This window comes from Aspergillus udagawae (assembly GCF_001078395.1).
Source record: "Aspergillus udagawae IFM 46973 DNA, scaffold_7, whole genome shotgun sequence".
Classification (NCBI taxonomy): domain Eukaryota; kingdom Fungi; phylum Ascomycota; class Eurotiomycetes; order Eurotiales; family Aspergillaceae; genus Aspergillus; species Aspergillus udagawae.
In genome coordinates, this window is record NW_025091270.1 from 354,510 (window position 1) to 379,444 (window position 24,935).

The 24,935-nt window shown below is 50.3% G+C and overlaps 10 protein-coding genes across 10 annotated transcripts; 4 read left to right on the plus strand and 6 right to left on the minus strand.

The window, feature by feature from the left end:
* Positions 1 to 91: 91 nt before the first annotated feature.
* Aud_008807 (putative isoamyl alcohol oxidase) lies at positions 92 to 1,962 on the minus strand (the record flags this gene model as incomplete). Its single annotated transcript, XM_043293672.1, has 2 exons — positions 92 to 1,424; positions 1,481 to 1,962. 2 exons carry the CDS (start codon positions 1,960 to 1,962, stop codon positions 92 to 94), a joined length of 1,815 nt encoding a protein of 604 aa, XP_043149607.1.
* A 472-nt stretch (positions 1,963 to 2,434) lies between these two features.
* Positions 2,435 to 2,725, minus strand: Aud_008808 (PIG-X/PBN1 family protein; the record flags this gene model as incomplete). Its single annotated transcript, XM_043293673.1, has 1 exon — positions 2,435 to 2,725. The coding sequence occupies one exon, from the start codon at positions 2,723 to 2,725 to the stop codon at positions 2,435 to 2,437; it is 291 nt and encodes a 96-aa protein (XP_043149608.1).
* Positions 2,726 to 3,022: 297 nt separating this feature from the next.
* Positions 3,023 to 4,306, plus strand: Aud_008809 (uncharacterized protein; the record flags this gene model as incomplete). The annotated part of the gene is made up of 1 exon (XM_043293674.1): positions 3,023 to 4,306. One exon carries the CDS (start codon positions 3,023 to 3,025, stop codon positions 4,304 to 4,306), a length of 1,284 nt encoding a protein of 427 aa, XP_043149609.1.
* A 157-nt stretch (positions 4,307 to 4,463) lies between these two features.
* Positions 4,464 to 5,560, minus strand: Aud_008810 (enoyl-CoA hydratase/isomerase family protein; the record flags this gene model as incomplete). Its single annotated transcript, XM_043293675.1, has 6 exons — positions 4,464 to 4,594; positions 4,645 to 4,822; positions 4,888 to 5,004; positions 5,059 to 5,088; positions 5,146 to 5,276; positions 5,344 to 5,560. 6 exons carry the CDS (start codon positions 5,558 to 5,560, stop codon positions 4,464 to 4,466), a joined length of 804 nt encoding a protein of 267 aa, XP_043149610.1.
* A 978-nt stretch (positions 5,561 to 6,538) lies between these two features.
* Positions 6,539 to 9,900, plus strand: tmpL (putative NRPS-like enzyme; the record flags this gene model as incomplete). Its single annotated transcript, XM_043293676.1, has 8 exons — positions 6,539 to 7,112; positions 7,165 to 7,299; positions 7,353 to 7,435; positions 7,491 to 7,594; positions 7,650 to 7,937; positions 7,999 to 8,095; positions 8,147 to 9,476; positions 9,527 to 9,900. 8 exons carry the CDS (start codon positions 6,539 to 6,541, stop codon positions 9,898 to 9,900), a joined length of 2,985 nt encoding a protein of 994 aa, XP_043149611.1.
* Positions 9,901 to 10,107: 207 nt separating this feature from the next.
* Positions 10,108 to 11,799, minus strand: Aud_008812 (putative C6 transcription factor; the record flags this gene model as incomplete). Its single annotated transcript, XM_043293677.1, has 1 exon — positions 10,108 to 11,799. One exon carries the CDS (start codon positions 11,797 to 11,799, stop codon positions 10,108 to 10,110), a length of 1,692 nt encoding a protein of 563 aa, XP_043149612.1.
* An 823-nt stretch (positions 11,800 to 12,622) lies between these two features.
* Positions 12,623 to 13,306, plus strand: Aud_008813 (GNAT family N-acetyltransferase; the record flags this gene model as incomplete). The annotated part of the gene is made up of 1 exon (XM_043293678.1): positions 12,623 to 13,306. One exon carries the CDS (start codon positions 12,623 to 12,625, stop codon positions 13,304 to 13,306), a length of 684 nt encoding a protein of 227 aa, XP_043149613.1.
* A 386-nt stretch (positions 13,307 to 13,692) lies between these two features.
* ergS lies at positions 13,693 to 15,216 on the minus strand (the record flags this gene model as incomplete). The annotated part of the gene is made up of 1 exon (XM_043293679.1): positions 13,693 to 15,216. One exon carries the CDS (start codon positions 15,214 to 15,216, stop codon positions 13,693 to 13,695), a length of 1,524 nt encoding a protein of 507 aa, XP_043149614.1.
* A 2,989-nt stretch (positions 15,217 to 18,205) lies between these two features.
* Aud_008815 (serine hydrolase domain-containing protein) lies at positions 18,206 to 20,011 on the minus strand (the record flags this gene model as incomplete). Its single annotated transcript, XM_043293680.1, has 1 exon — positions 18,206 to 20,011. One exon carries the CDS (start codon positions 20,009 to 20,011, stop codon positions 18,206 to 18,208), a length of 1,806 nt encoding a protein of 601 aa, XP_043149615.1.
* A 2,468-nt stretch (positions 20,012 to 22,479) lies between these two features.
* Positions 22,480 to 24,526, plus strand: Aud_008816 (uncharacterized protein; the record flags this gene model as incomplete). Its single annotated transcript, XM_043293681.1, has 6 exons — positions 22,480 to 22,578; positions 22,645 to 22,897; positions 22,984 to 23,560; positions 23,612 to 23,873; positions 23,955 to 24,259; positions 24,313 to 24,526. The coding sequence occupies 6 exons, from the start codon at positions 22,480 to 22,482 to the stop codon at positions 24,524 to 24,526; spliced, it is 1,710 nt and encodes a 569-aa protein (XP_043149616.1).
* Positions 24,527 to 24,935: the final 409 nt, after the last annotated feature.

Sequence of the window (24,935 nt, forward strand, 5' to 3'; positions counted from 1 at the left end):
ATCCCATTGTCCCGCAACTGCTCAAGAGGGAATTGCTATCTTTGATCCATAGAATGTCCAAGCCACCAATTTATACAGGTTGTTTCAAAATCTACCTCTGACAAAGCAGCCCACTCCGTAAATCATAATCCCACTTATCACTCCCGACACCACTCCAGACAAAAAGACTCTCGTCCGGGTCATACCTCCGCTTAACCGCAAGCAGCCGGTCATAGTTCTCACCATAAAAGTCCTTCTTCCAAGTCCTACTGAAAGCGTTTCCCTCATTCATGTAAGAACCCGTCTCCGGGGCCCAGCGCCTCCAAGCCGGTTCTACGGTCGACTCATACCATTCTGCGGCCGTCACCAAAGCCTCAGCTGGATCTGCAGTATCGTTGATTGCACCATAGAGCATGGTGTGGACGTATGCGGAGCGCCAGGCCGGTAGCACGCTACCGCGCATTTCTGGTGGCGTGGTGGCTGGTCCGCGACCGCCCTGCAGGCCCAGGAGGAGCATTGCACCCTTTTCTGGTTCCTGGGATACAAGGATTTGTTGGAGATGTGTGATTAGATTGGCTTTGGGGAGTTCGGTGAGCTCTCGACGGCCCAGAAGGCGACTGCTCATGGAACTACTAGCGCCAGAGGCCTTGCTGGCCATCGGGTCGGGGTTCACCAAAGTCCAATAGCTGTGAGCCGAGGGGGGCTGATATTTCAGTGAAAGGGCGCTTGAATTGTGGTAATTCGTGATGCGCGCTGCGAGGAGGTGAAGGGAGATGTTCATTTGCTTCGTCGTCATATTGAATCCAATGAGGCTGATGGTGACTGCCACACCCTGGATCGTCTCGTTGACGCCGGTAAGAATCATGGCGTCCTCCTTCGTCAATGCCGTGACAGTCCCCGTCAGACCCGAGTCCATCAAATCGGGAATCATGCGCGCAGTTTCCGCAAAGGCATTCCATGAGGCGAGCTCACTCGCCTTCCCACGGCGACTGGGATAGAATGAAAGACCGCCAGTGACAACGTTCGCAGGCACAGGGTATGTCTTGAGAACAAACTCGGTGACAACGCCGAACTGGCCTCCACCACCACCTCGGACAGCCCAAAAGAGATCTTCATTCTCGGCATGGTTGGCCACTAGACGACGACCTTCCGTCGTGATCACTGTGACCTGGTACACCTGATCTGAGGCCAGGCCGTAGTGGCTAGAAAGTAGACCGTGACCCCCGTTCTGAATCAACCCGCCCGGTCCTACGGTGGCGTCTTCTCCGCCGACAACGGTGCGGTTCATTGCATGAACGGCAGCGTATATAGATCCCCAGGTGTTGCCACTCCCTATGATCACGACGTCTGCAGTGCGGTTAGAGGCCGGCACAGGCCATGAAGGCCGATGCACGATATGCTTGAAGTTGTGTGTCCAAATAGAAAGCGAGTATGCGCCGGTAGATCTGTATGGGCTTCAAATTAGTTGACAAGGACGCCAGAAATTACCAAGCTTGCATACCGCCCACTGAGATCATGGCCTGTTCCCTTAACGACGATACGAATATCTCGTTTGGACGCCCACTGCATTGCCTTCGCTACCTGCTCCTCAGTAGTAGCATTGACAATATACTGTGGGAGAGCTCCGATGCTACAGCCCCGGCCCTCCGTGTATCCTGCAACACCAGGAGGCACGCATGAGTTGTTGGTATAGATCGAATAATCAACGCTCTCAGGCCAGGCGGAGTGATACGCAGCATACGACCAATAGTTCTTCACCGTCGTGCAATTTTCAGTCGAGCCAAAGGGATTTCCCGGGTAGCAGGACGACGCCACCGGGGCTGTCTTGATCAGGGTTCCTTGGATTGATGCGTTCAGCGCGGCCCATTCCTCGGTAGAAGGCCACTCAGCGTCAAGGGGAGAGAGTTTGCAGTGTGACTTGGCACGTACTGCGCTGGCGAGAGCCAGGAAAGAGGTAAATATTTTAAAAGAGGACAATATCATTTTGTGATGGAGGCCCAAAAGATACGATGAGTATTGGTAGTATTTCCTCACCCACGTCGAGGGGGTGGTTGTTTATATATCTGTATTTGTACCCTACAGCCCCTTTGATATATCGACGGATATTAGCCATTCTGCCAGACAGATACGTTCAAAACCCGTCAAACTTGATTACTAGCATGAATATCGGACCAATGTTGCGAAGAAATGATTAGCATCTATACATAGCTCTGATCACCATTGGTTATAGATTCATGATTGTGGTTCCTTTTGTGCAGATCTCACCTTTTTTGGAGGGGTTTGATCGTACTCGTATATTCAGGCAGAAGCAGCACCAACAACTAACTTGTAAGTTGTAACTATCATGGTTCCAAATAAGGAAACAATTTCTCAATGTACGCAGGGACATTTCCTACTACCTAATAAGCATCGGAAGAATCAAGCGTCATATTGGCCAAAAAACAACGAGCTTAGCCTACAGGAAAGGGTTTCTCCTGCAATCTATGCCCTCCGCCGGCGCCGGGTGTAATTGATAGAACATCGTCCGGGGGCCGAACAAGCCCTCCCAGCCGAGATTCACCCGATCAAACGGATTGACACCCATCTTGGTACCATCTTCCGCCGTGCCCGCCCAGAAGACGATCGGCCATGGAAGCGCAGCGGAGCGGTAGCCGGACTCGGAGGGGGGCAGGTATCGCAGGTGCAGGGGTATTGTGGCGTTCCACTCCTCTGGGCTTGGATTCATCTCAAGCCCGAAGAAAGTCATACTTCAAATTCTCTTCATCAATACATTTAACGAAACATGGATCCCATTCTAGGGGCAAAGGATCGTCGAGGCCAGTGAGGTTATGGTGCTAAAGGTCCACCCGGGCTCCACTCGCCGTATTCGTACAGATTTTGCCTTTTTGGGAATATTTAGCACGATGTACACTTCCTTCCATGGCTCCCTGACGCAGATGATATCTAAATGGAAAAATCCTCCAGAAGGTCGATTCTATTAGGCATCCATCTTTTTCAAAGGGAGAGATCGATATTTTATCACCCTTGTCACGGCCAGCACGCAATGTCCCTCAACATCTACGTTGACGACAGCCGTCCATGTTACGCGGAAAACGACATTATCAAAGGACGAGTGATTTTCGACTGCCCTCGTGATTTCCACCAGATCAAGGATGTCAAGCTGACCTTCTCCGGTTACTCAAAAGCCAATATTCAGAAAGTCAAAGGCCCAGCGGCACCGACAGTCACCTACCGGAGCAAATGCATCTTATTCGAAAAGGAGAGGATACTTGTCCCTGCAGAACAATGCAAAGTACCGCCCACAAGCTATGAATGGCAATTTGAGTTTCGTTTTCCCCCTCATGTGGAATCGCCAAATGCCTGGCCTGGGACAAGGCCATTCCGTGTCGACGAGAACCAACCGTTACCCCCAACATTCGATGCCGAGTGCAACAATATACTGCGAAAGGTATCCGCAAGCATTGAGTACCAGCTCAAAGCACAGGTCTTCAAGCACACAAAGGGCTTGTTTGAGACAAAGTCGCCCGTATTTGAGAAAGTGCTGCATCTTCCTTTCGTCCCGATGGTGGCACGAGCGCACACCCATGCTATCGAACTAGAGAAGAAGCAGAAGATCGACCAAATATTTACCGTGCGCAGTCTATCCTTAATGCCGGAAAATACCGACCGGTCCCTGAGCGTGCAGGAGAGGTTCAAGGCCTGGCTCTCTCCTGGGCAGTTGCCTTATTTTTCCTTCGGTGTTGAGTTCCAGTACCCGTCTTTCCTTATTAACGGCATGCCGATTCGGCTGTTGTTGGAAGTGAATCCATTGCTAGACAACTCTAATGCTCCTCAAATCCCGGAAATTGTCTTACAAACTGTTTCTATTACACTTGTTGGCAGGACGGCCGCTCGGGCATCTCCGTCACTGATGGGATCTATGTCGGGCGAGGTGGATGAAGAGACCACGCTACTCTCCAAAACATCGCTACGGATGGCTGTTGGTGGACAGATGGATCTCGCAGAGAGATTCGGCCAGATATCATTGCCTATCCCTGTTGTCACTGTCAACACCTTTAACCTGAGCCGTTCATACCGGCTGCGAATCTCGTTGGTGTTCGAATGCGCAGGGAAATTGTTCAATTTCGATGCTACGGATCTGGAGGTAGTAGTTCTCTCAAATGCTGGAATGACGGTGAAGAAGGAGGCTTTAGGCTGGGCCTCAGCAGATGCGGGCTACAGGCATCCTCGAGCATATCTGGCCTACAGTTCAGACGAACAACCACCGCCATATTCGTCTTCGTCAATCTTGCCCGAGTGGAGGTCGGAAGGAAAGCCCAGCATTTAGGGTCTTCGTAATGAACCCGCACACAGTTGTAGTTATGAATATGCCTAATCACCGCAGTTACTTGCATATCCGAATTCAAAACGCCATATTTACGTTCGTGTCTATGTATGTGCCTGCCATAATGTACATGCGCCAATTTCCCATCCAATGGTATCCCTCAAGATGGCGCTCTCCACACAGGTGCACGCTTTTCAAGAAAAGCATTGACCCCTTCCACCATATCGCGAGTTCCAAAAGTGGAATAATAAAGTGACCGCTCAAATTCATGGTCATGTTGTAATTCGTCCGCTGAAAAGCTGTCAGTAAGGTCAAATAAACAATAGAGCAATGGAACTTACCTCTGCATATTGCTTCTTTTGCTACCATCAACGTGGAGGCACTGTGAGATGCCAGTTTCTCTGCAATCTCCAACGCCCCCGTCAATGCCTTTCCTGGCTCGACCAGTTTGCTTACTAGTCCGAGCTGATGGGCCTCGTGCCCAGAAAGCGGCTCATTGAGCAGCATCATGTTCATTGCCTACATGCGACCTTGTTAGTATGATCCCTTTTCAATTGGGCCAGGCTCCGCCAGAGAGCAGCTACCCTGTATTTGCCCACAGCGGCCGTCACTCTCTGTGTACCTCCAGCACCCGGGATCAGACCGATTGATATTTCCGGAAGTCGAAACTCCACCTCCGGGGTGGCGATGATAAAGTCTGCCTTGAAGGTGATTCAGTTAGGTCCAAAGCCATCTGAAGGGGGGATATTGAATACCATTAATGCAAGTTCAAAACCACCCCCAAGCTGCGAGGCAATGTTTTGTCAGCATCGGAATAGCAATAGTCAGGGAAGGAGACAAACCGCTTTGCCCTCGACAGCCGCAATAATAGGCTTGCGGACCTGTCTCATTCCACCACAGAGATCTTCTAGGTACCGTTTCTGCCGAGCAGTTTCGCCATCCAATTGAGCGATCTCTTTAATGTCTGCACCAGCTGAATGAAAGTCGCAAGTTGCGACGAGTTAGCTACATGCTTCCAACATTTAACGTGAGACACCTACCCGAGAAGATGGCGCCCTCGCCAGCTATAACGATAGCTCTGATGTGCGGATCAGCCGAGGCTATCTCCAGCTGTCGCAATAGCTCATCGATCAGGGCCTGACATAAAGCATTTCGCTTATTCGGACGATTCAGAGTGAGAATCCGAGCAGATGCCTGATGCGTCTGAGCCAAAATAAGCCTTTCGGTCCCCGTTGAATAATCCATGACGATGCGCATGTAGGCTGGGATGGGACAGCAACAGGAATGTTCTAGCTTCGGAGGAAGCAGCCCAGGCTAAAAAGGGGGCTCAACATCTGACTGAGACATTTCCCGGCGGGTTTTTACCCTTCCTGTGTACGGAAACAGGGGTTGAAACATACGGAGTTGCGGGCCGTGTCAAGCTGTCACAGGCGACAACGGCTGAGCAGCTAGACCGATTGTAGCATGTCGAGAACACCACTTGCGCGTGATGGCGTCACACATGCAACAAGCCAAAGAGGCCAAGATGCCTTTTCGGGAATTGTAAGAGTAACATAAGCCCCTCAGACCGTTTTCATACGGACCCCGCGCGCAGATCCGGCTGAACTCCGTGTCCATGGATTCGAGAACATTCAGGCGTAAGAATACGAGCACGAATCATGACCGCGACTATAATGAACCGATTGGTCGAGACCTTATCTCTTCAGACGACCGATGCAGACGAGGCGTGCGACCAGGGTCTTGTTCTCCACTTTTAAAGTGCCCTAGAGCGAATAAAGCCACCAATATCCGAAAGGGAGCCAGGAACCATCACCAAGAGGGCCCATGATCGACGCTTTTGACCCCGCATGCCCAGCCCATTGCTACTCAGAGTGTGACGTCGCAGACACCTGAAGAGTCCGAATCGAGTCAATTGACCGTCGCGATGCATCAGCTTGTCTTACTGCCATTTCGCAATCCTACGCTCTGGTCGTGGCTGCCGGGGCCAGACCCCTGTTGTTTCTGACATAGTACTGGTGGGTCGAGCAATCAAAATCTATGGCTGGGCGGCGGGGCCAACACTATTTCCCTCAGCCGAACTTGAAGAAAACAGGTGTCTATTCGTCACCAGCACGGAGACCGTAGCACAATGGGCGCACATATATCCTGCGAGGGACTCCTCTCGCACCCTGTTGATCCTTGCAGCATGGTTCGTTCTTGCAACAGGTTTGGGTACTCTTGCAAAGTCCACCAGAAATGGAGTCCCCCGTAGTCTCACCGCGAGACGGAAATCTTTTCCGATCATTCGGCTTCGGCCCCCAGTGCGCTGTTCCCTATCCCACTGTTCACCAGGCCTTCATAGATCATGCGAGGCAGTATCCCGACTCCATCGCCGTCTGTGATCTCTCCCACAACAAATCGGTCGAGGTCACATACGGTACGCTGCTTCGATATGCCCAGTTCATTGCCCTTCGACTTCAAAATCATGGTGTGGTCCCTGGCAGCAGGATTGTCCTTGTCACAAAACGGAGCGTGGAGATGGTCGCAGGTATTCTAGGCATCCTCATATGTGGTGCGCAGTATATCCCCCTTGACGGCGCTGTTGTGCCGGACCAGACACTGGAACATGCTGTGATTCAATCCCAGAGCTCAGTAGCATTGTCTACGGGTGCCTTCAGGTCGAGACTGCATTCGTTTTCACAGCTATCCTCGGTTCTGGTTCTGGAGGAACTACTCGCTGAGGCGGAGCATACGGGCTTCCGGGTGGACCCCTCTCGTTTGATTTGTGAGGGCGATGAAAGTTCAGGGTGCTATGTGATCTACACCTCTGGTCAGTCTGTTATCACTTGTGTGCACTGAATTAAATCTAACTGGCCATGAAGGTACCACAGGAACCCCGAAAGGCGTCGATGTCACGCACGGCAATGTTACAAACGTCGTCTGCCATGCGCCCGGCAATCTGGGCATGTCTCGTGGTTCGAGAGTGGGACAAGTATTGTCCATCAGTTTCGACATGGGTGAGCATAAGAGAGCTGCGATGACAAGTGCCCTCCCTTATTGACATTGGTAGGTGCTTGGGAAATTCTGGGCAGCTTCTGCAACGGCGCTACCTTGGTTTTGAGAGGGTCCGATTGGCACGCGGCACTGCAACAGGTGAGTCCAAGATGCTCTAAAATATTCGATGAGCCATATTGAACGTTGTTACCAGGTCGATACGCTGATCTGCACCCCGAGCATACTCCGGCGATACCGTCCCGAAGACTTCCCCAATATCCGATGCATCGCCACCGCTGGCGAGCCATGTTCTCAGAGGTAGCCACTGTCCAAGAGGGTGTGTCTTCGTATTTGGTCTAACGTTCTGTTTTAGTCTCGCCGACAAATGGGTGGCAAACGGAGCAACCTTCTACAACTGCTGCGGCCCAACAGAAATCACCATCATTAATACCATGCATAGACACAAACTAGGCCAGCAATTGACCATAGGAAGACCTCTCCCAAATACCAGCGTGTATATACTGAACGATAAGCAACTTCCAGTTGCGATTGGAGAGGTCGGGACTATGTGGGCTGGTGGAGCAGGAATCACAAGGGGGTATCTCGGACAGCCCGAGAAGACAGCTGAGCGCTATCGATATGATCATTTTGTAGATGATGGGTGGGTCTCCAGGCACTCCGTTTGCCTAAATTGCTTCTTGCTAACAGTCGGATTGCTGCAGTCACTCAATGATGTTCAATACTGGTGATTTGGCCCGGTGGCTTCCAGATGGGAACTTGGAAACGCTGGGACGCAATGATGATCAGGTCAAAATCAAGGTAGTTCTTTCGCTTCTTTCTATCTCATTTTACATTACTGAATGCAAGTAGGGCTTCCGTGTCGAACTAGATGGTGTCAGTGCGTCATTGGCCTCTTTCCCGGGTGTTATGGAGGCTACCGCCATCATGGTGGAAGGAGACCTCGTCGCATTCGTCACTCCTCAGGCCCTCGATTCGCAGGAAATACAGATCCACTTGAAGGCGAGACTGCCATACTATGCTATCCCAACGCAGGTGCATAGGGTGGATTCGTTTCCACTGACGCCAAATGGCAAGGTCGACAAACGGGCCCTCGCCCAGTTGTGCCGCCCCAAAGAGAAGACATCACAATGTGTTACGGAGATACTAGACGAGAAGAAGCAAATCGTTTTGAGTTCTTCTCGCGAAACCGTATCAAGCGGATCGGATTCTTCAGAATCACTCCACAAGCCCGTGCCGTTGGCCGAGAAGAAAAACCGGAAGGTCATTCGGGGACTCAGATACCGAATCTTCATTGTCTACCGGAGGCTTTTCACGCTTATCTGGCTGGCCAATATTGCTGCCCTCTTGTGCGTTCTCCTCATTCCAAAGATTGGTCCCCGGTCGATCTCAACAATCGCCTTCGTCAACCTCACCATTGCCGTCCTCGTCCGCCAGGACGCTGTCATCAATATTCTCTACACAATCTGCTGCTCTGTACCAAAGTCATGGCCGTTGGCGATCCGACGCCGGTGCGCAAAAATCTATCACCTTGGTGGAGTGCACTCGGGTGCTGCAATGGCCGCTACGGCCTGGTTCGCTGGCTCGATCGCTTATAATATCTACAACGAAGTCGACGATGCCAAAGCAATTGCGAAAGTCTCACCCGCAACCCTCACTCTTTCTCTAATCGTGTTACTTCTCCTATTTGCAATGATCGGCTTCGCATATCCGACCTTTAGAAAGCAGCGTCACAACATGTTCGAGCGCATCCATCGCTTCTTCGGCTGGACAATCCTCGGCATCATCTGGATCCAAACAATCCTCTCCATTCGGGACCAGCGCGGCACACAATCATTGGGTCATGCCGTCGTCTCTTCTCCCAATTTCTGGATGCTCCTCGTCATTACTGCTAGCATTGCAAGCTCGTGGATATTCCTCCGAAAGGTTCCCGTCGACGCCGAGGTCCTCTCTAATCACGCCGTGCGGCTACACTTTGACTACACGATGCCAGTCAACGGGTCGTTTACCCGGCTCTCCGAACGGCCTCTATTCGAATGGCACTCATTCGCAACAGTCCCCGCTCCAACAGAAGTGAACGGTAGACCGAAGGGGTACTCGCTAGTAGTCTCTCGTGCAGGGGACTGGACAGGACGGCAGATCAGCAAACCGCCCACCCACCTGTGGGTTCGTGGTATTCCCAGTAAGTCTCCTCTTCGCTCATTATATTCCTCTGCTAATTGTCCGCAACAGCCTGCGGCGTGATGCGCATCGCAACGCTCTTCAACCGAGTCGTACTAGTAGGCACCGGCTCAGGTATCGGTCCTCTCCTCGGGCATATCCAAGTCCCAACATGTCCGTTCCGGCTGGTCTGGTCGACGCCAAACCCCATCGATACGTTCGGGAAGGACGTTGTGGACGCGGTGTACGCCGCGGATTCGGGGGCGATTGTGCACGATACGAAGAAGCAGGGCCGGCCGGATTTGGTCCGGCTGACGTGGGATGCGGTGCAGGAGTTCCAGGCTGAGGCCGTGATTGTGATTTCGAATGAGAAACTGACTAAGAAGGTGGTTTATGGGATGGAGACGAGGGGCGTTCCTGCTTATGGGGCTATCTGGGATAGTTAGCTTGTTCGTGTCGGGAGGATTAATGAGGTTGGTGTCTGTATTCCTGTTTAAGACAGTATGCGATCACATTACATATTCGGTCGGCTGTTTGAGTTGTATATTAATTCCTGTTAATTCGTGTATGCTATTGGGATGACATTCTGCGAGGGAACATCACGCAGCGAGACCAGCTCGTCTTCTTGCAAAACTACTTGGGATCAAACGATTCTAGCCGTCCATTGCCAGCGCGTTCCAAGGATTATCCGCGATAAAGAACTGCGCAAAATCAAAATCCTCCGAGCTGGACAAATCCGCAATTAAGTCTCTAAAGGACTCGGAATCCTGTATACTCTGCCGTCGCTGGGACACGGTTTCAAGGTCATGAGAGAAGTGTAGGCCCAAGATACCGTTCAGACGCACCGCATCGTGATCCTTTCGTCTGTGCTGCAATAGAATCAAGGAGCCAGCGGTCCGGTATGCCTCCCTCAGCACCTCAGTATCATAGGCATCCATTACGTATTTGAGAGTCCGCACCGCGTCGTCTAACAGAGACAACGACTCCGGACTATCCACTGCTAGTAGCGTGCAGATTATCTGGAAGGGGACACTGGCCACATGACTCCAGGGACAGTTCGCGTCTACTAATTCCCGGGCGCAAGCGAGAGCTTTCCCAGCTAATGCCAGCATTTGGCCCATAAGGGCCGCAGATAGGGTTGAGTGAACCGCACGGAGACGGCGAAAGATGCACAAGACGAGGTTACATTGAGAAAGAACGGACGGGGGTTGAACGCGGCTACTTTGCATGATATTGACGAGCATAGCTGTAAGCTGGACTGCGTCGACCGGCGTGAAGGGGTCGAGACTCTCAGAAAGGGGCAGCAGATCCAACATCTCGGCCGTAAAGTCTCCGTCTCGACTGGACGGGGTTGTGTATGATGCGCCGTGTAGGATGATTCGTGATCTTGCCAGGTCAAAGGATACCCACGTGTTGATGTATTGGGCAAAGGAGACGAGCCTACGTCTGATATCATCGTCGATATTTTGCGTCGGCCGTAAGAGTGCATGTCTGGATGAAGGGTCCAGGTGTAGACCGGACGCGTCAATAAGGTGGAGTAGTGTACAGCTCGCCAGCCAGGCCGTGTGAGGCGACGCCGTTAACCGCAGGTAGGAAACCCGGAGAGCCCATCCCGTGATCAGCATCAGAGGTGGTATCTCGCCTCCGGAACGCTGTTCGAGAGCCGACTTGGCCGACTCGATTAGATGCAGCTCTGCAGCCACCGCTTTCCTTTGGGAAAACAAATAGCCCATCGCGGCCACGCCACAAAGAACGACATCGCACGGTTCAAAAGCGGACGGTCGATGCCATCTCGACCGGATGTATTCAAAGCAGCTATCCCGGTCGACGAAGCCGTAGTAAGGAGCGACCTTGTCGAAGTAAATGTGCGTCAACGCGCTCATTCCCTCCGCGGAGACGATATTTATTATCGGCATTGCGGTGAAGGTGCCCGGCAATTGCCGCAGCCCGATATTCCACGCGAAGACTTGAGGATCGAGTGCATTGACAGGGTCGATCTTTAGGCCCAGGTTCTGCACAAAGACTGCGCCGGAATTGGGTCCGATCGACTGCTGCACAGCATTGGTAAATCGCTCACCTAGTGGTGATGGACGTCGTGGATTCGGGGCCGTTATGGACTCTGGATGCGACTCCGTCTGCTGCGTCTGCACCGGTCGGACCGCTGTCAGATTTTCCAGGGTGATATTCTTGTTTCGTTTCTTGCGTGAACTTAAGTCATAGCGGCATGTATACTCCGAGTCTGTGCACATCTCGCAGGGTTGCTGGCCGTTGCACTTCCTCTTCCTGGTCCGGCATGGCTCACAGGCAACCTGGGACCGACGTTGCCGTTTCACCTGGCCTGACATCTTGTCTTCTGGCTTCACACGTCTACTGGCGCATTCGCAACTCCATTCCTATCAATACGAGATACTCGGAGCAGACACGGCAATCCTTATCCAAGGAGACTGCCGTCAAGGAAAACCCACGATTCCACATGATTACTAATACTACTATCCTAGTTTTCCTCATCTGCGACCATTCCCTTTTCGGATGTATGGTCAAAGGACCAGGGCTTATACCTAGGAGTCGACATTTACTGGTAGTAATACAGCAGAGTTCAAATATTTGCATAGGCACTGTGGTCTGCTTGAAGCAGTAGTGTGAAAATTTCTCCCAAGTTGGTGAGAAATTGTACATCTTGTGTGTCATGTCAATGATATCGCTCGTCGATTCGTGGCGAAGTCAACTTCCGTGGTTCGGAAACGATGGAATATGTGAGTGTCACTGTACCTGGTTCCAAAGGAGTCCAAGGAGCAAGAAGATGCTGAATTTGTTCAGGGCCCTTTTGTGACCAGCCTAGGTGGTAGTTGCAGATAGAAGTGGACATCGAGATGTTGGCAGCTGATATACTTGGGCGGAAATTCCTGTTGTCCCTGGCTTGTCTTTCGCCAGTCACAAAGGAGAAGCCGGCTGTTACATGGTATCAAGCATCAGAAGCTCACTCAATATTCATAAACGTCCGGATCTAGTGCTCAGTCAAAGCGGCCGGAAAATTGGCGTCTCCTTAGGGCTGCGGATGTTGCGGATTTAGCGGATGTATTTTACTGTTGCCACAACAAAAAGCCGTGACGGACTCACCTCACGAAATCATTGTCGTAATCTCTCCCTTCTCCGAATTTCATAAATAACATGGCATCGGAATACCACTATACCTACTTCCGAGTCTCTAAGACGGAAGATCTGACTCGCTCAGCGCAGCGATACAGAGGCCTGCGTCTGCAGGCGCTTAAACTCTCGCCGTCATCATTCGCTGCAACTTACGAATCCGAGGCCCTTTTCACAGACGAATATTGGATATCACGCCTGTCACAACCAGGGAGGGAAACATTCGTCTGCGCCGCACGCCCGGCTTCAAAACCTCTCGGAGACGATCTGGAATGGGTGGCCCAATTGACGCTGCTCGGTCCACGAACCAGGGAGGAGTTCACGCTGCCAGCAACATCCGGGCAGCCAGAACCAGGACTCGATGAGGAGGAAGAGCGGTGGCAGCTTCTCGGTCTCTACACGCTCTCTTCGCATCGTGGGAGGGGTCTCGCGAAACGACTGTGCGCGGAGGCGATCAAGTATCTTGTCCAGTATCGGTCCGAGCCAAGGAATGTCAACGTCCGGTTGATGGTGAAGTGGGGGATGGACGCGGCTGTACGGCTGTACGAGCAACTGGGCTTTAAAGAAGTGGGAAGCTGTACCCTTGCTGAAGCTCTGATTGCGAACGGTGAAGGGGATCTGCTGCCTGAGGGGTACGAGGCGCAGGAGAAATTTTGTGCGCGGAGTGGTCATGTTATGCTGCAGTGTTTTACCAGAGATCATGTATAGAGACCGTAGAGATGCATAGTCTTGCTAGCCAGCGTGAATGCTTCACTACTGAGCTCGTCCCTTATGCCATTCTACCTACCTATTAAATAGCCTTGGTCCCCTTCTGATTACGGCACGGGCTAGATAGATCATCGTCTGTCCTAGACATGTACGGAAGCGTAAAGAAATCTATAGACATAAATGGAATATATACAGACATATGAAGTCGCTGAAGAGAATGAGATATAAGGATACAAGACACCAAGTAAACGTAGCGTAAACAATGGCTGGAAGCGAACAGGATAAAAGAGTGTATATACCTAAATGAAGGAAAATGAGTCGAGAGAGAGTAAGGGTCCCAGAACAATTTTGAATTGTTAAAAGGGACTTTTGAGGGAGAGAAAAGGTCATTTCACCACCGAGGGTTTGGTCTGGTGATCGAACAAGAGCTTCCGAATACTGATGTTAGCAACATGAGCCATAGCAATAACCGGTCGTGGTTCGGGGATCTTCGACGGAAATATGAGATAGAGAGGCGAATCCTGCTCCTCATCCGGCTTGAACTTGTCAAAATACGTCTTCTTTCCGCCGATGGGGAGTCGCTGAAACGTATATCGATATATCTGCCGTGTGAAATGCGCGAGAGGACTAGGCATACCCGACACCTCTGCCAACGAGTCGGAAGGCTCATAACCAAAACTAAGGTATGAAACCCCAATCTGCCTTAGCCAAGCCATTGACGCAAATACTAACAAGTCGCTGATCCCCTTTGGCGCTCCAGGGGCAGCGATACACGGATCGACGTGATATCCATTCTTGCCACCGATCCATCGTAAGGCTGCGAAACCGTTGACCTTCCCGTCTTGCCCTCGAGTATAGATGTATGTCATGAGGCTCGGCATCAAGAAGGGGTCATACTCTGTGATGAAGGCTTGAAGTTTCCCCGACTTGTTGCGGGCCATGCGCCACTCATCGTAAATTGCACACAACTCGCTCTCCAACTCGTAATCCGTCTCCAGAGATGGCGTATAAATGTGCAAGGTAATGCCGCCTTTGCTGGGATTGAGGAGTTGCCGATTCTGAGTGAGGATGCGTTTTCCACTGGTCTCAAGTATAACCTCGTTTGTCAGAGGATTTAGAACCCGCTCTTTACCAAACTGCAAGACCGTCCATTTCTTGTTGCGGGCTTTGACATAACTCGCAAGCATACCCCCGGCGCCCAGGAATGAGATATCCCAGCGTTTTTGACGTCGATAACGATTGAATTCATCAAGAATGGTGAATATCTGGTTTGCATGGCACATAGGATCCCCCATCACTATAGCGACCTTGTTCAGAACCTTGAAGCATAAACCCCCGGATCGATCTCCATTTACAAAGACATTGTAGCTGGGGTCGAGGAGTCCCATATGTGAGGCCTGAGCATATTGTGTCGCCAGTCGTTCCACGTCTTCGAAGGAGGCCTGTCCGTCCAAGCTGACGATGCGTTTATAGGGGAGGGATCTTCGGCCCGAGGAGCTGTTTCGTTGGCTATGCGCGTCCGCTTCGCTGATGCAGCTAGAGCCGGTGGGCAAGGTGTCATACGATCTAGCAGAAAGAGTGTCGTCGTATGTGCTCCTACTACTGCGTGTGCTGCCACTGGTACGACCGGTGTGACTGGGAACTGACAGCCAGGCTGACGGAGCCATTGTAACGGGAGGCTCAAGGTCTTCGAACAGATGGTGAGAAATATGGTTGACGTCCTTCGTGAGGCGAGCATGGCTGTGGTGTAATGTCCGTCCAATTGTTTCAGCCAGCAGGGCCCTTCTGCACCCTTCTGTCTTGTTATACTGGGCGCAACAGCGTTTACCTCGTTCTCTGTTGGTCTTTGTAGCCTTCTTGGGAGTCTCTGGTCTTCCACTCGTGATGAACGGGGTACTATCGGACGCCATACTGAATAATAATTCGTCTCCAGCTTCTAGTACAATGTGGACGTGAAGGATAGAGAACCTTGTGTAGGCTCAATGGATTCAATCTAGTAATACGGAGCAGAAGCAAAAGGAAAGGGAGCAGAACATCGATTTTATTGTCCGCGGGTCCCAGGAATGCGCAGGCTGCCCTAATCAGATGGGGCCAATAGGAACAACTTCAAGTCACTCCATATTTGGTAAAAAGTGATCATGCTGTTCGGAATAGTCCGATCTTCAAGGGCCCAACGGCGGCCAACAGGCGCGCCAGGAAGCTTTCAACCTAATATCTACCATTTCCGGTTTCAGCTTCTTGTTCTCTTTTCCTTGGGTGGCTCGGTTGGCCCGCAGGATGCTAGCCTTTTCAAGAAGTCGTCCCATCCCTCTAGACATTACCCTGCAATCATGAAGTCAGAGGCTCGCTAGAAAATGTTGCAGCCTTACAACGATTGACTAGCTCCATACTCCGCGATCCAGCAAAAATTCGAGAACTTAGTTGAAATTCACATGTGAGACCTGCACTCTATTTTCAACTAGACAGAAAGGGCTAGTTTTGGGTATTCAAGGTAGCCATTTAATTGATTACACAGCCCAGTCATGTCTGGAAGTACTTAGAGAAAGCCTAGTAACTGCAACATCCAGGGAGTAATCATACGGGGACGCTCAAAATAGGGGTCAGTGTGGAGTGGCAAACAAGCTTTGGAAAGCCCTGCTCAAGGCGAATGGTTGCAAGGATCAGAGAGTAGGCAGCATGATTTATGATTTGATAGATCTAATCTAGACCCTATTTCGGGATCTCGTTTAGATACGGGATGCGCGGATTCACCGTTGCATGCTGGGCCCCGCGGAACCCGAACTTCAGGCAACCATGAATGTTTCCAGCCCTCCTGTCAAAAATTGACTTGTCGAGAAACAGGGGTCCAATGGTGCACCAATGAGACAGCTGTTTCTGGTCATTCTATGCCTTGCTACTTTCTCAAAGTAATTGTAACGCATCATTTGTGCGGCATGATCCCCACATATAGCCCAGTTACCCCGACATCGACTAATACCTCAAGCCGCCCGCCTGCAGACATTCAGCTATCTCGAAGAGCGTAACTTGACTGTTGTGTCCTTTCTGCTTGGATGCCCCGCTCGGGTTGGCTGTACATGATTAGGGTCAAATAGAAAAAGCCGAATAATATTAACATGAATATGGCAGATCATCCACTAATAGCGGAATAAACAAGTTATTTCAGTCGGGAAGGGTGCTGAATGAATCAGTCGTTCCTCTTTTCAAAAGACAATGTATTGAAGACAACAGAGATCATTTTCTGAGACCGGTTAACAAAGAAGCTGAATGGGGAGGACTGATTTGAAACATTGCATGGACCAGTATCCTCTGCTGGCGGGTCGGCCAGAATTCCAAGCAAAGCATTGCGGCCATACAGAACAACCAAGATGCATTGTGGTCTGGCTCTTTGTTGACTTTGGGCAGCAGTTCAGCTGAGGATGAGAATTTCCAAGTGATGCGATAGATACTCGACGAAGCTATCTATAGCCTACATAGATATTATATTTTGCCAGTGTATATTCGAGACTATACCTACTTCGCCACTTGACGCGCGGAGGGAAAAGGTTCCTCTGAAGGGTACGGCACTATTTGTGGAATACAATTATTGCCGCAACTCGCTGCCAGACCATAGTTACAGGAAGGTATTCGAGTAATGGTCATTATCTATGTAATGATGAAGTGGTGCCACCTCGATTAGTATGGCCTGAAAGTTTAAACATGGGAAATAGTGAGAGCCAAATTCTGAGTATGTGTTGATAATGACCTAGTTATGACAATGATATCATGCCTGGGGAGCTACGACTACCACGACGTTTTCATATCTCTGGCTTTAGTTCCAGCTCCAGCAACGATGGATGTCTCGAATATTTCTCGCCGGATGATCGGGTTCCTACTACAGAAACCAAAGAAATGGACATCAGAACACATACGCACACTCAATGTGGAAGAAAAAGGCACGATATCTGCAGCGGAGATGGTGGGTCAGAAGAACCTCCCAGACGAAGGCGACCAAGGCGTGTTCTTGAATGATCTCGAGTATCATGTCGTAGCTAACCGAAGTCTTAGATTTTCAAGGTCAAATTCGGCAGTTTATGGAACCAACAAGAGAGGATATCTTCAGAACCCGATATGATCAATTCAGCCACCCCGAAAACGCATTTTCCGCTGTTTTCTACGAGATAAGCGGCCTCACATACCTAATCCCTGAGAATCACGAGCCTAATTCTATACCATTGTCAAGTATCCTATTTTGGATGATCGTGGCATGCTATGGCCTTGGAGAGATGTTTGTATCTTGCTCGCAACGTTAGTAGGCGTTGCTAATATTCGCGCAGTTGGAAACAATCCGGACCGTTACAATTCCACTTGCCATTATTCAAGATTAAGGGGAACCTCAAGTGTCCCGGGGCCATTGGCAGACTTCACAAGGGAGAAAACGAAGAGTTTTCTCCTCTGATAATTTACAATGTGCGTACACTATATGCACCTCTTCCAAGCTACTGACTGCTGTCTAGTTTATGAAAGGATCAACAGAAGAAAATAAGATCAAAGGCGAGGTACCATATGGTTTGTTCCTCATTTTTGCCGCTTTCAACAAGGATTCAGATCGAGGAGAGTATGCCTCCTTCGTCATCAATATGCGCCATACCTCTCTTACCTCCTTACAAATTACGAAACTGGTGGCTTCCGGGTCTTATTTGCAGGCATTGTGTCAAGGCAAGCCTTTGGTGGAGCATTTGAAGATCTACCGGTCACAAGAATTTGATCTTGTAGAGCCTGAAGGGCGCAAGGCATTCTTGGTGATGTTCGTGGGTGTAGTCAACTACGTGATGAAAAGTCCGGAGGGATCAGAGTCCAAGACTCCATTTCTTCGGAGCCAAGAATCCACCCGTCAAAAAACATACCATTTTCAGCACAGCCTCAAAGTTCCTGCTTGATCAGAACTCTCTCCTTTGGCGCTCTTTCTTCCGTCCGGTCCGCACGAGTCAAATTCATCCCAAAGGCTGGCAATTCCACCATTCCAAACATGCCGGTCTTCTCATCCCTGTCCCAAAAGACAACCTCGCTCAAGGGTGTTCCCGCATATATTATATTGTCTACATCGCTGATACAGAATTCTTCCGAAACGGGTGCGAAACCAGACCATGAGCCAGCATTGTTCTCGTGTTCGCTCCATCGTCCTAGCACTGATTCCGGGGGTGACTCCCTGTCCATCACAATTGCAATTCTCCATACCTCTCCTAGTTGCGTCTCGTCTCTGTAGAGACCGGAGGGAATCAACTGAGCGTGGAATTTTGTGTTCTTGGGGGAGTGCTTGGATATGATACTCAACACATCTGTGGAATTTGAAATCCACTCGTTGACCTCGAGGCCATGGGTTGATGTATAAGTTAGTGTCAACGTGGAGTTGACCATATGCTCCTCGGTAGAAGGAGAAGTGTATCTCCCCACATATGTTTCCTTAACCTGACGTGCAGCAAGCTTATCAGCCGCACGAATCAGTGGACCGATGACCATCTCCACTAATACTTCTGGGAATGTCTCATCTCCGGCGGTGAGAAACGTGATACCCAAATCGTATTCCGGCACGAGGAGGATGAGGGTTTCGTACCCCGGGAGACCGCCGCCTTTGGTAAAGAACGTAACTGTCCTTGCCCTTCGCTTATCGTCCGGGAGAAGAATTCTGTCCGTGCGGAAAATCTCCCACGGCATGCCGTAGAAACTTCCCATCCCAGCGGTGAAGGACACGGGTAGAAGCCAATTCAACTTTGCGTCCGCAATGTCTTTGTAGTTGGCGAGGACGTAGCGGAGAAAAACGGACATGTCGTGCGAAGAAGAGTATAATCCGCCGGTGGGATTCTCCACGCCCTTATCAACGTCAAAGTACCATGCATTTCCCTTCGGAAGGACGGACACACTGTCCAGTGGTTTGGCAAATGATGTCTGAGACATTCCCAAGGGATGGAGGATCGCGCTTGTTATGTATTCCTCGTATGTGGTGCCAGTGACGTTCGCTAAAACGAGCCCGAGGAGGTCGAATGCAAGGTTTGAGTACGTCGACTTTGCGTTTGGCGCAAACAAGGCAGGCCTCCTTGTTAGATTGTCGAGTAAGTCCTGTGCGGTGCAGGGCCTATGGTCGTGGTGAGGGTCGCATTTTGTGCTTGTATCGACGCTCTCGGGGTCCGTGAGGACATCGTTCAAGACCCAGTCGCGGGGGAGGCCAGATAGTTGGCTTGCCAGGGAACGGAGTGATATTTTGTCCCACTGGACACTACTAGTGCTTCTGTTCCCGTCGCGATGCGAGCCGCGAAGTTGAGGGATGTATTTATCCACAGTGTCCTCGAGAGAGAGGTTCCCCGCGGCATGCTGTTGGAGCAAGCCGAGGACGGTGAAGACCTTGGTGATACTTGCGATGCGATAGCGACTTGCCTCATCTACTCTGTCGGCTCCAGGGCGTGTGATATTTTTATCTTTTGCGGTATGGAATGTCGACCATAATGTGGACTGCGATGAGGTGATTTCAATGGAATAGGATGATGTATTTAGGTTGTTGGAGTTGCGGAGTAAGGTTGACAGCGAGGCTTCTACTAAGCCGAGGGCTTCCCATACCTCAGAAGCCTGACGGTTGTAAAATGGAGGTGGGTAGAAGGGGGACTGGGTCGAGCATATTGCCAGGATGGAGGGGATGAGGTTAAATAGTGCGAGGAGGATATCGACCTTGGCCATGATGGATGATGGTGGTACATGTATTGAATTCAGGTGCGAGAACATGATGCTGCCTAATAAATACAGCTAGAACTCAGCTTACTAAAGATGCGTTATGTAACGAAAATCTTGGACCTGATGGGCGGCTAGTACAGCTAGTTCATTGGCGCGATTAGTGCACTTATATACATGTGTACGGAGAATACAGTCACCAATTGGAGAAGGGGATGGCTTGGTAGCCGCCCTAAAGTTTGACATCTAAACCATCACTGGGGAAGCCACTGCTCAAGATCTGAGTCACTGGGATGACTCCCCGACCTTGGAATGTGTCAGTCGACCCGGAATAACCCGCGCTCCTGGCGTCCAGGAACGTAACGAAGCCCACCACCAGGTGAACATCAATGCCATCTTCAATCTGCTCCTGTAGTCATTGCCGAACACCCTGGTCTTTGCACACAGTTTTGAAGAGCAAAATGTCGAAAATGGAGGTGTTCTTGATCGTCTTTTTGCAGGCCAAAATGCTCCTCGTTATCATATAATGGCCAAAAACTGGGAAGGGGCGAGATCAGTGTTGGAGGCCACTGTTAAACTGTTGCCACGTCTTTCTCTCAAGTCGTTTACAGAGAATTTCCAGCAGAGGACTCTCAGTAATCTTAGCCACCACTCAAAGGATGCGGCATGGGCAGTGATTCAAACGAACGCGACAGCTGCGGAAGCCCTTGAGATCCTCGAAGTCGGCTGGGCTATTATCGCTAGTTTTCTCACAGAGACTCGAGCCGACATTCCCAAGCTGAAAGGACTCTAGGCACACGCTGTATTCACAATACATTGAGTTCCGCGATCGAGCTTCGTTGCCATTTGAAAACGAGCACATCTCCGACATCAGCGGCCCATCCGCAGGCGCGCAAAAGCCCAAAAGTATCAGTGTGCCAATGATGGTAGTCCAGCGGGGCGAGGACATAGAAAGATGGCAGGACTTAGTACCCACTATTAGAATGGAAGAAGGGTTTGAACGATTCCCCTTACCTCCTACTACGGCGGACATTATAGGACAGGCTAAATGCGGCCCCATTGTGGTATTCAACGCCAATGAGATTCGTAACGATGCCCTGATTACTACGGAGTACGACGGTATAATACATTTGCCTCTGAGGAAGCTCAATTTCGGGAGCTACTAAAGAACCTCCGTAAGCTTGTGGGAGAGAAGAAGTTATCAGTGAGGTTACCATCAACTAAGAGCAAGAGACACCAAGAGCTCCAGGGAATCCTCAAATGGCTGTGGGACGTCGCTGTGCGTCCTGTCTTGAAGGCCTTCAGATTTCTTGAACCAGTGCCTTCAAACCCTCTTCCGCACATCTGGTGGGTAACGAATGGATATCTCGGTCTCATGCCAATCCACGCAGCAGGCGATTCAAAGAAGACAACGTCAGATCATGTCGTCTCCAATTATATCCCAATCCTTATGGCTCTACTATATGCCCGCGAACGAAACCTGCGACATCTACTAGAGCCAATTACAAGGATGCTCATCACTGCCATGCCACGAACGGTGGGTCTGAACCCGCTGGCGATGGAGAAAGAGGTGGAACTAGTCACAGTGACCGTGAAGAGTATGAGTTCTATTGTTGCTTCCACTCTCATAGAACCTCCCAGAAGCGAGGTCTTGGGTGCGCTTGGCGGCTGTGGACAGTTCACATTGCATGTCTCGGAATTGCGGATGCAGAGGACGCGTCAAAGGGTGGTTTGTTCCTCGGGGCGAGCACAAACAAGGCTCCGAAGCATCTCACCGTTAAGAACTGGCGGGATTGCAACGTAGAGTTGCACAGAGCGCCTATTTGTCTGCGTGCTCCACTGCAGAGAACTCATCCATCGACTTGGCCAACGAAGTGATACATATTGCCAACGCCTTCCAAATGATTGAGTTCCCGCACGTTATTGGAACCCTGTGGGAGGCCGATAACCAGTGTGCAACCGAGGTCGCCAGGGCGTTTTATCGAACCTGATAGAACAATTGGAGGAGAGTGGCTCGAATGTCAGTCATGACGTGGTTGCGTATGCTCTACACCATGCGACGAGGGAGCTAAGGCAGAAGAAACCGGGTAATGTAATTGGTTGGGCACCGTTCATACATATCGGCGCGTAGGGATGTCTTGACAGCGGCCTTTAAGGAGACCCTGAGGTGAAAGACAAGGGCGACGCTGTCAAATATCCCTCCGGGAATTTGAATATAGCCTTTTAATTGGTGAGAGACAGCACTTCCTTACTAGTTAACCAGCCTTGCGCATGGTTGTACCGCGTCAATCTAATGTATGTTTGCGCCCCTGTGCATGTGGGGTTGTCCGTAAGAGATGTGGCATTTGTTCATAGGTTGTTTATATTTATAGTAGTATAGGCTTATAGTCAACACATCTTCCAGCATAGATCATATCGATGCTTTGTGTTACTGTTTAGTGATATTTCTCATTCAACTGGACGGGCATTGAAGCAAAATGACTACTCCAGAGCTTATCTGTGCCAACTGGGACCTCACAAACACTGACTGCAAGAAAGAAGGCAGGTACACCTGCAAGAACTGTTATCTAATCCTTGTGAGTTTATCCATTACCATGCAGCTTTTTCTATATATGTTTGTCCTGACCTATCGAACTTTGTAGTACTGCGGTCCAGTATGCCAAAAGTCCCACTGGACACGACACAGATCCGAGTGTAAGTCGCCACTCAATAAAAAGACATGGCAGCCCGCTTGGGTTCTAGAGAACCGAAAGCCTTCATTCATTGGAGGAGGGGTGGGAGTACAGTTTGGGATGAGGAAGTACCTCTGGGGCAACATCCCTGCCTTCGACGTACTTCGACTTGGATTAAATGAGGGGGAAGGATATGGTGGAGTGATACGCATCTTGTTTGCTGGTACGTGCTTTGATTTCAGTTGGCTAATGTTGCTCATACGATCCCTTGACTTGCCTAAAGCTGATGGGACATACCTTTCCCTACAGCTTCAGGGGATCTTCGAAACATTGTCAAGACAATTGCCCGGCTTCCAAATAGCTATAGCCAACCCCTCGAACTTACAGTAAACGACCGGGATTTTGAAATCGTCGCCCGCAACGTTATCTTGCTTCTTATTGCCTTAATAGTCGAGGAAGTTGACGAGGCAGTCGATTGCATCATTCACTTCTGGTACTCGGCTTTCGTACGCGAGTCAGACGTCGACGTCCTCCGGCATCGAATTCGACCTCTCATTGAGGACGTCTGCAACAAGATCAAAGACAAAAAGCCTGAGAGTCTCTTAGCGAAGACATGGAATTTTGGACGGCACTCTCTCAGAGTTGTTCTCGAAAGATCGTCTTGGGACCGTCTCTTGGCTGTTGTTGACCCGCCAGCTGGCTTGACTGCTGATCGTGCACGTGAAGTTCGCGCAGCTATTACTCTAGCTGAATCACGGAAAGACTACCGTGATCGATACATGTATTACCAGTCTCCTTCGCATCGAATCGCTTTCAATAAGTTCCGAGAGGACGGCCTCCTGCTTCCGTTTGGATCTATACGCCATGAATTTCGAGAACCAAACCCGTGAGTGTGGAAAATGACTTCAAGTCGTAGTAGGGACGCTAATAAGACCAGAACTTTCTTTCAGTCAGCTAATACCTGGCCAATGAACGACAACGCCGATCCGCTTCATGGGTGGCCCTTGGACGAAGTTGTCACTACGTCAACAGGGCCCGCAACTGCGGATATATATGGCAAGCTCTTCTTTTACATTCGAGGAATGCTCGGATCTTTTCTTGGTCGGCTCCCAAGTCTGAAGCTCTCTTTCCAACTCTTTCAGCTCGACGCCGCTTGCCTTCCTGACCACCTTGAGAATAATTCTTTCAGTAGGATCGAGGTGAGCAATTGATATCAGTCCCATGAAGCAGTATTTGGTCTGAAATGTACTTCAGAAAGACACACTGACCGACTTGTATAGGTGTCCAACATTTCGGATGCTGGCTGGTTGGGAATTCACCACACCCTAAGGCTGATGGTGCCCTTGCTTCAAACGCCTCTGGACAACCCACATGCCACCCTAGTTACCCTCTTCATGAATGCGGTTGACGAAACCTTAACCGACGAAGATAGGATACAGGACTTGACGGCACATAGTCCTACAACTAAACGCCTCTTCAAATATCTTCCTCCGAAAGGGAGGCCAACTTCCCCCTATGATCCCGAGCTCATCAAATTTAACCTTGGTCGGGACCTTGTCAAACCGTATGACCACATCTTCGACAGGTCAGTATAGATTCTTTGGTATGACTGGAACCGCATGTTAAACCTGAGAGTAGGTACTCGAAGAATTTGAAGTTCCGCGAGGCCGCCGATTTTTTTGGGGCGGCGATGAAGGAGACGCACACAATCATCGACAAATGGCCTTATAGATTGAAGCTCCGCCCTGGCCAACCAGGTGCGCAAGAGGAGTTTGACCGGTGCATTAGTGGAGGGATGTCGGGGAAGGAGCGCTATGTAGAATGGAAAAGAGTTCCGATGGGTACGACTTGAAAATATGGTTATGGATGCCATCTGGCCTTGGGAACTTTAATCGACCCCATAAAAGGTATCTCGTATGTCTAAGCGTTAGAATATGATTCAATTGCTTTTGGTTGAATCTCACACAGCAAAGCTCGTGCCTAAGGGGTTTCCACACGAAGAACGGAATGCATTGTTCCCACTACTCCACGTCCGAGCTTGCATGATCAGTAGTTCGGCAAGCTGCAAGCATTTAATCCACCTTGAAGAGCACATCAATAAATCTCGGGCACCTGGTTACTTTTCATCATTCATACTGTTATGTGCCGAGGTGCTTGGGTTGGATTCCACCTCGGTCATTGGGATTGAATACTAATCAGCATTGCGGCAGGGAGTAGTAACCCCCATAAAGTGCAACATAGCGTACTCAGCTCCCCGGGAT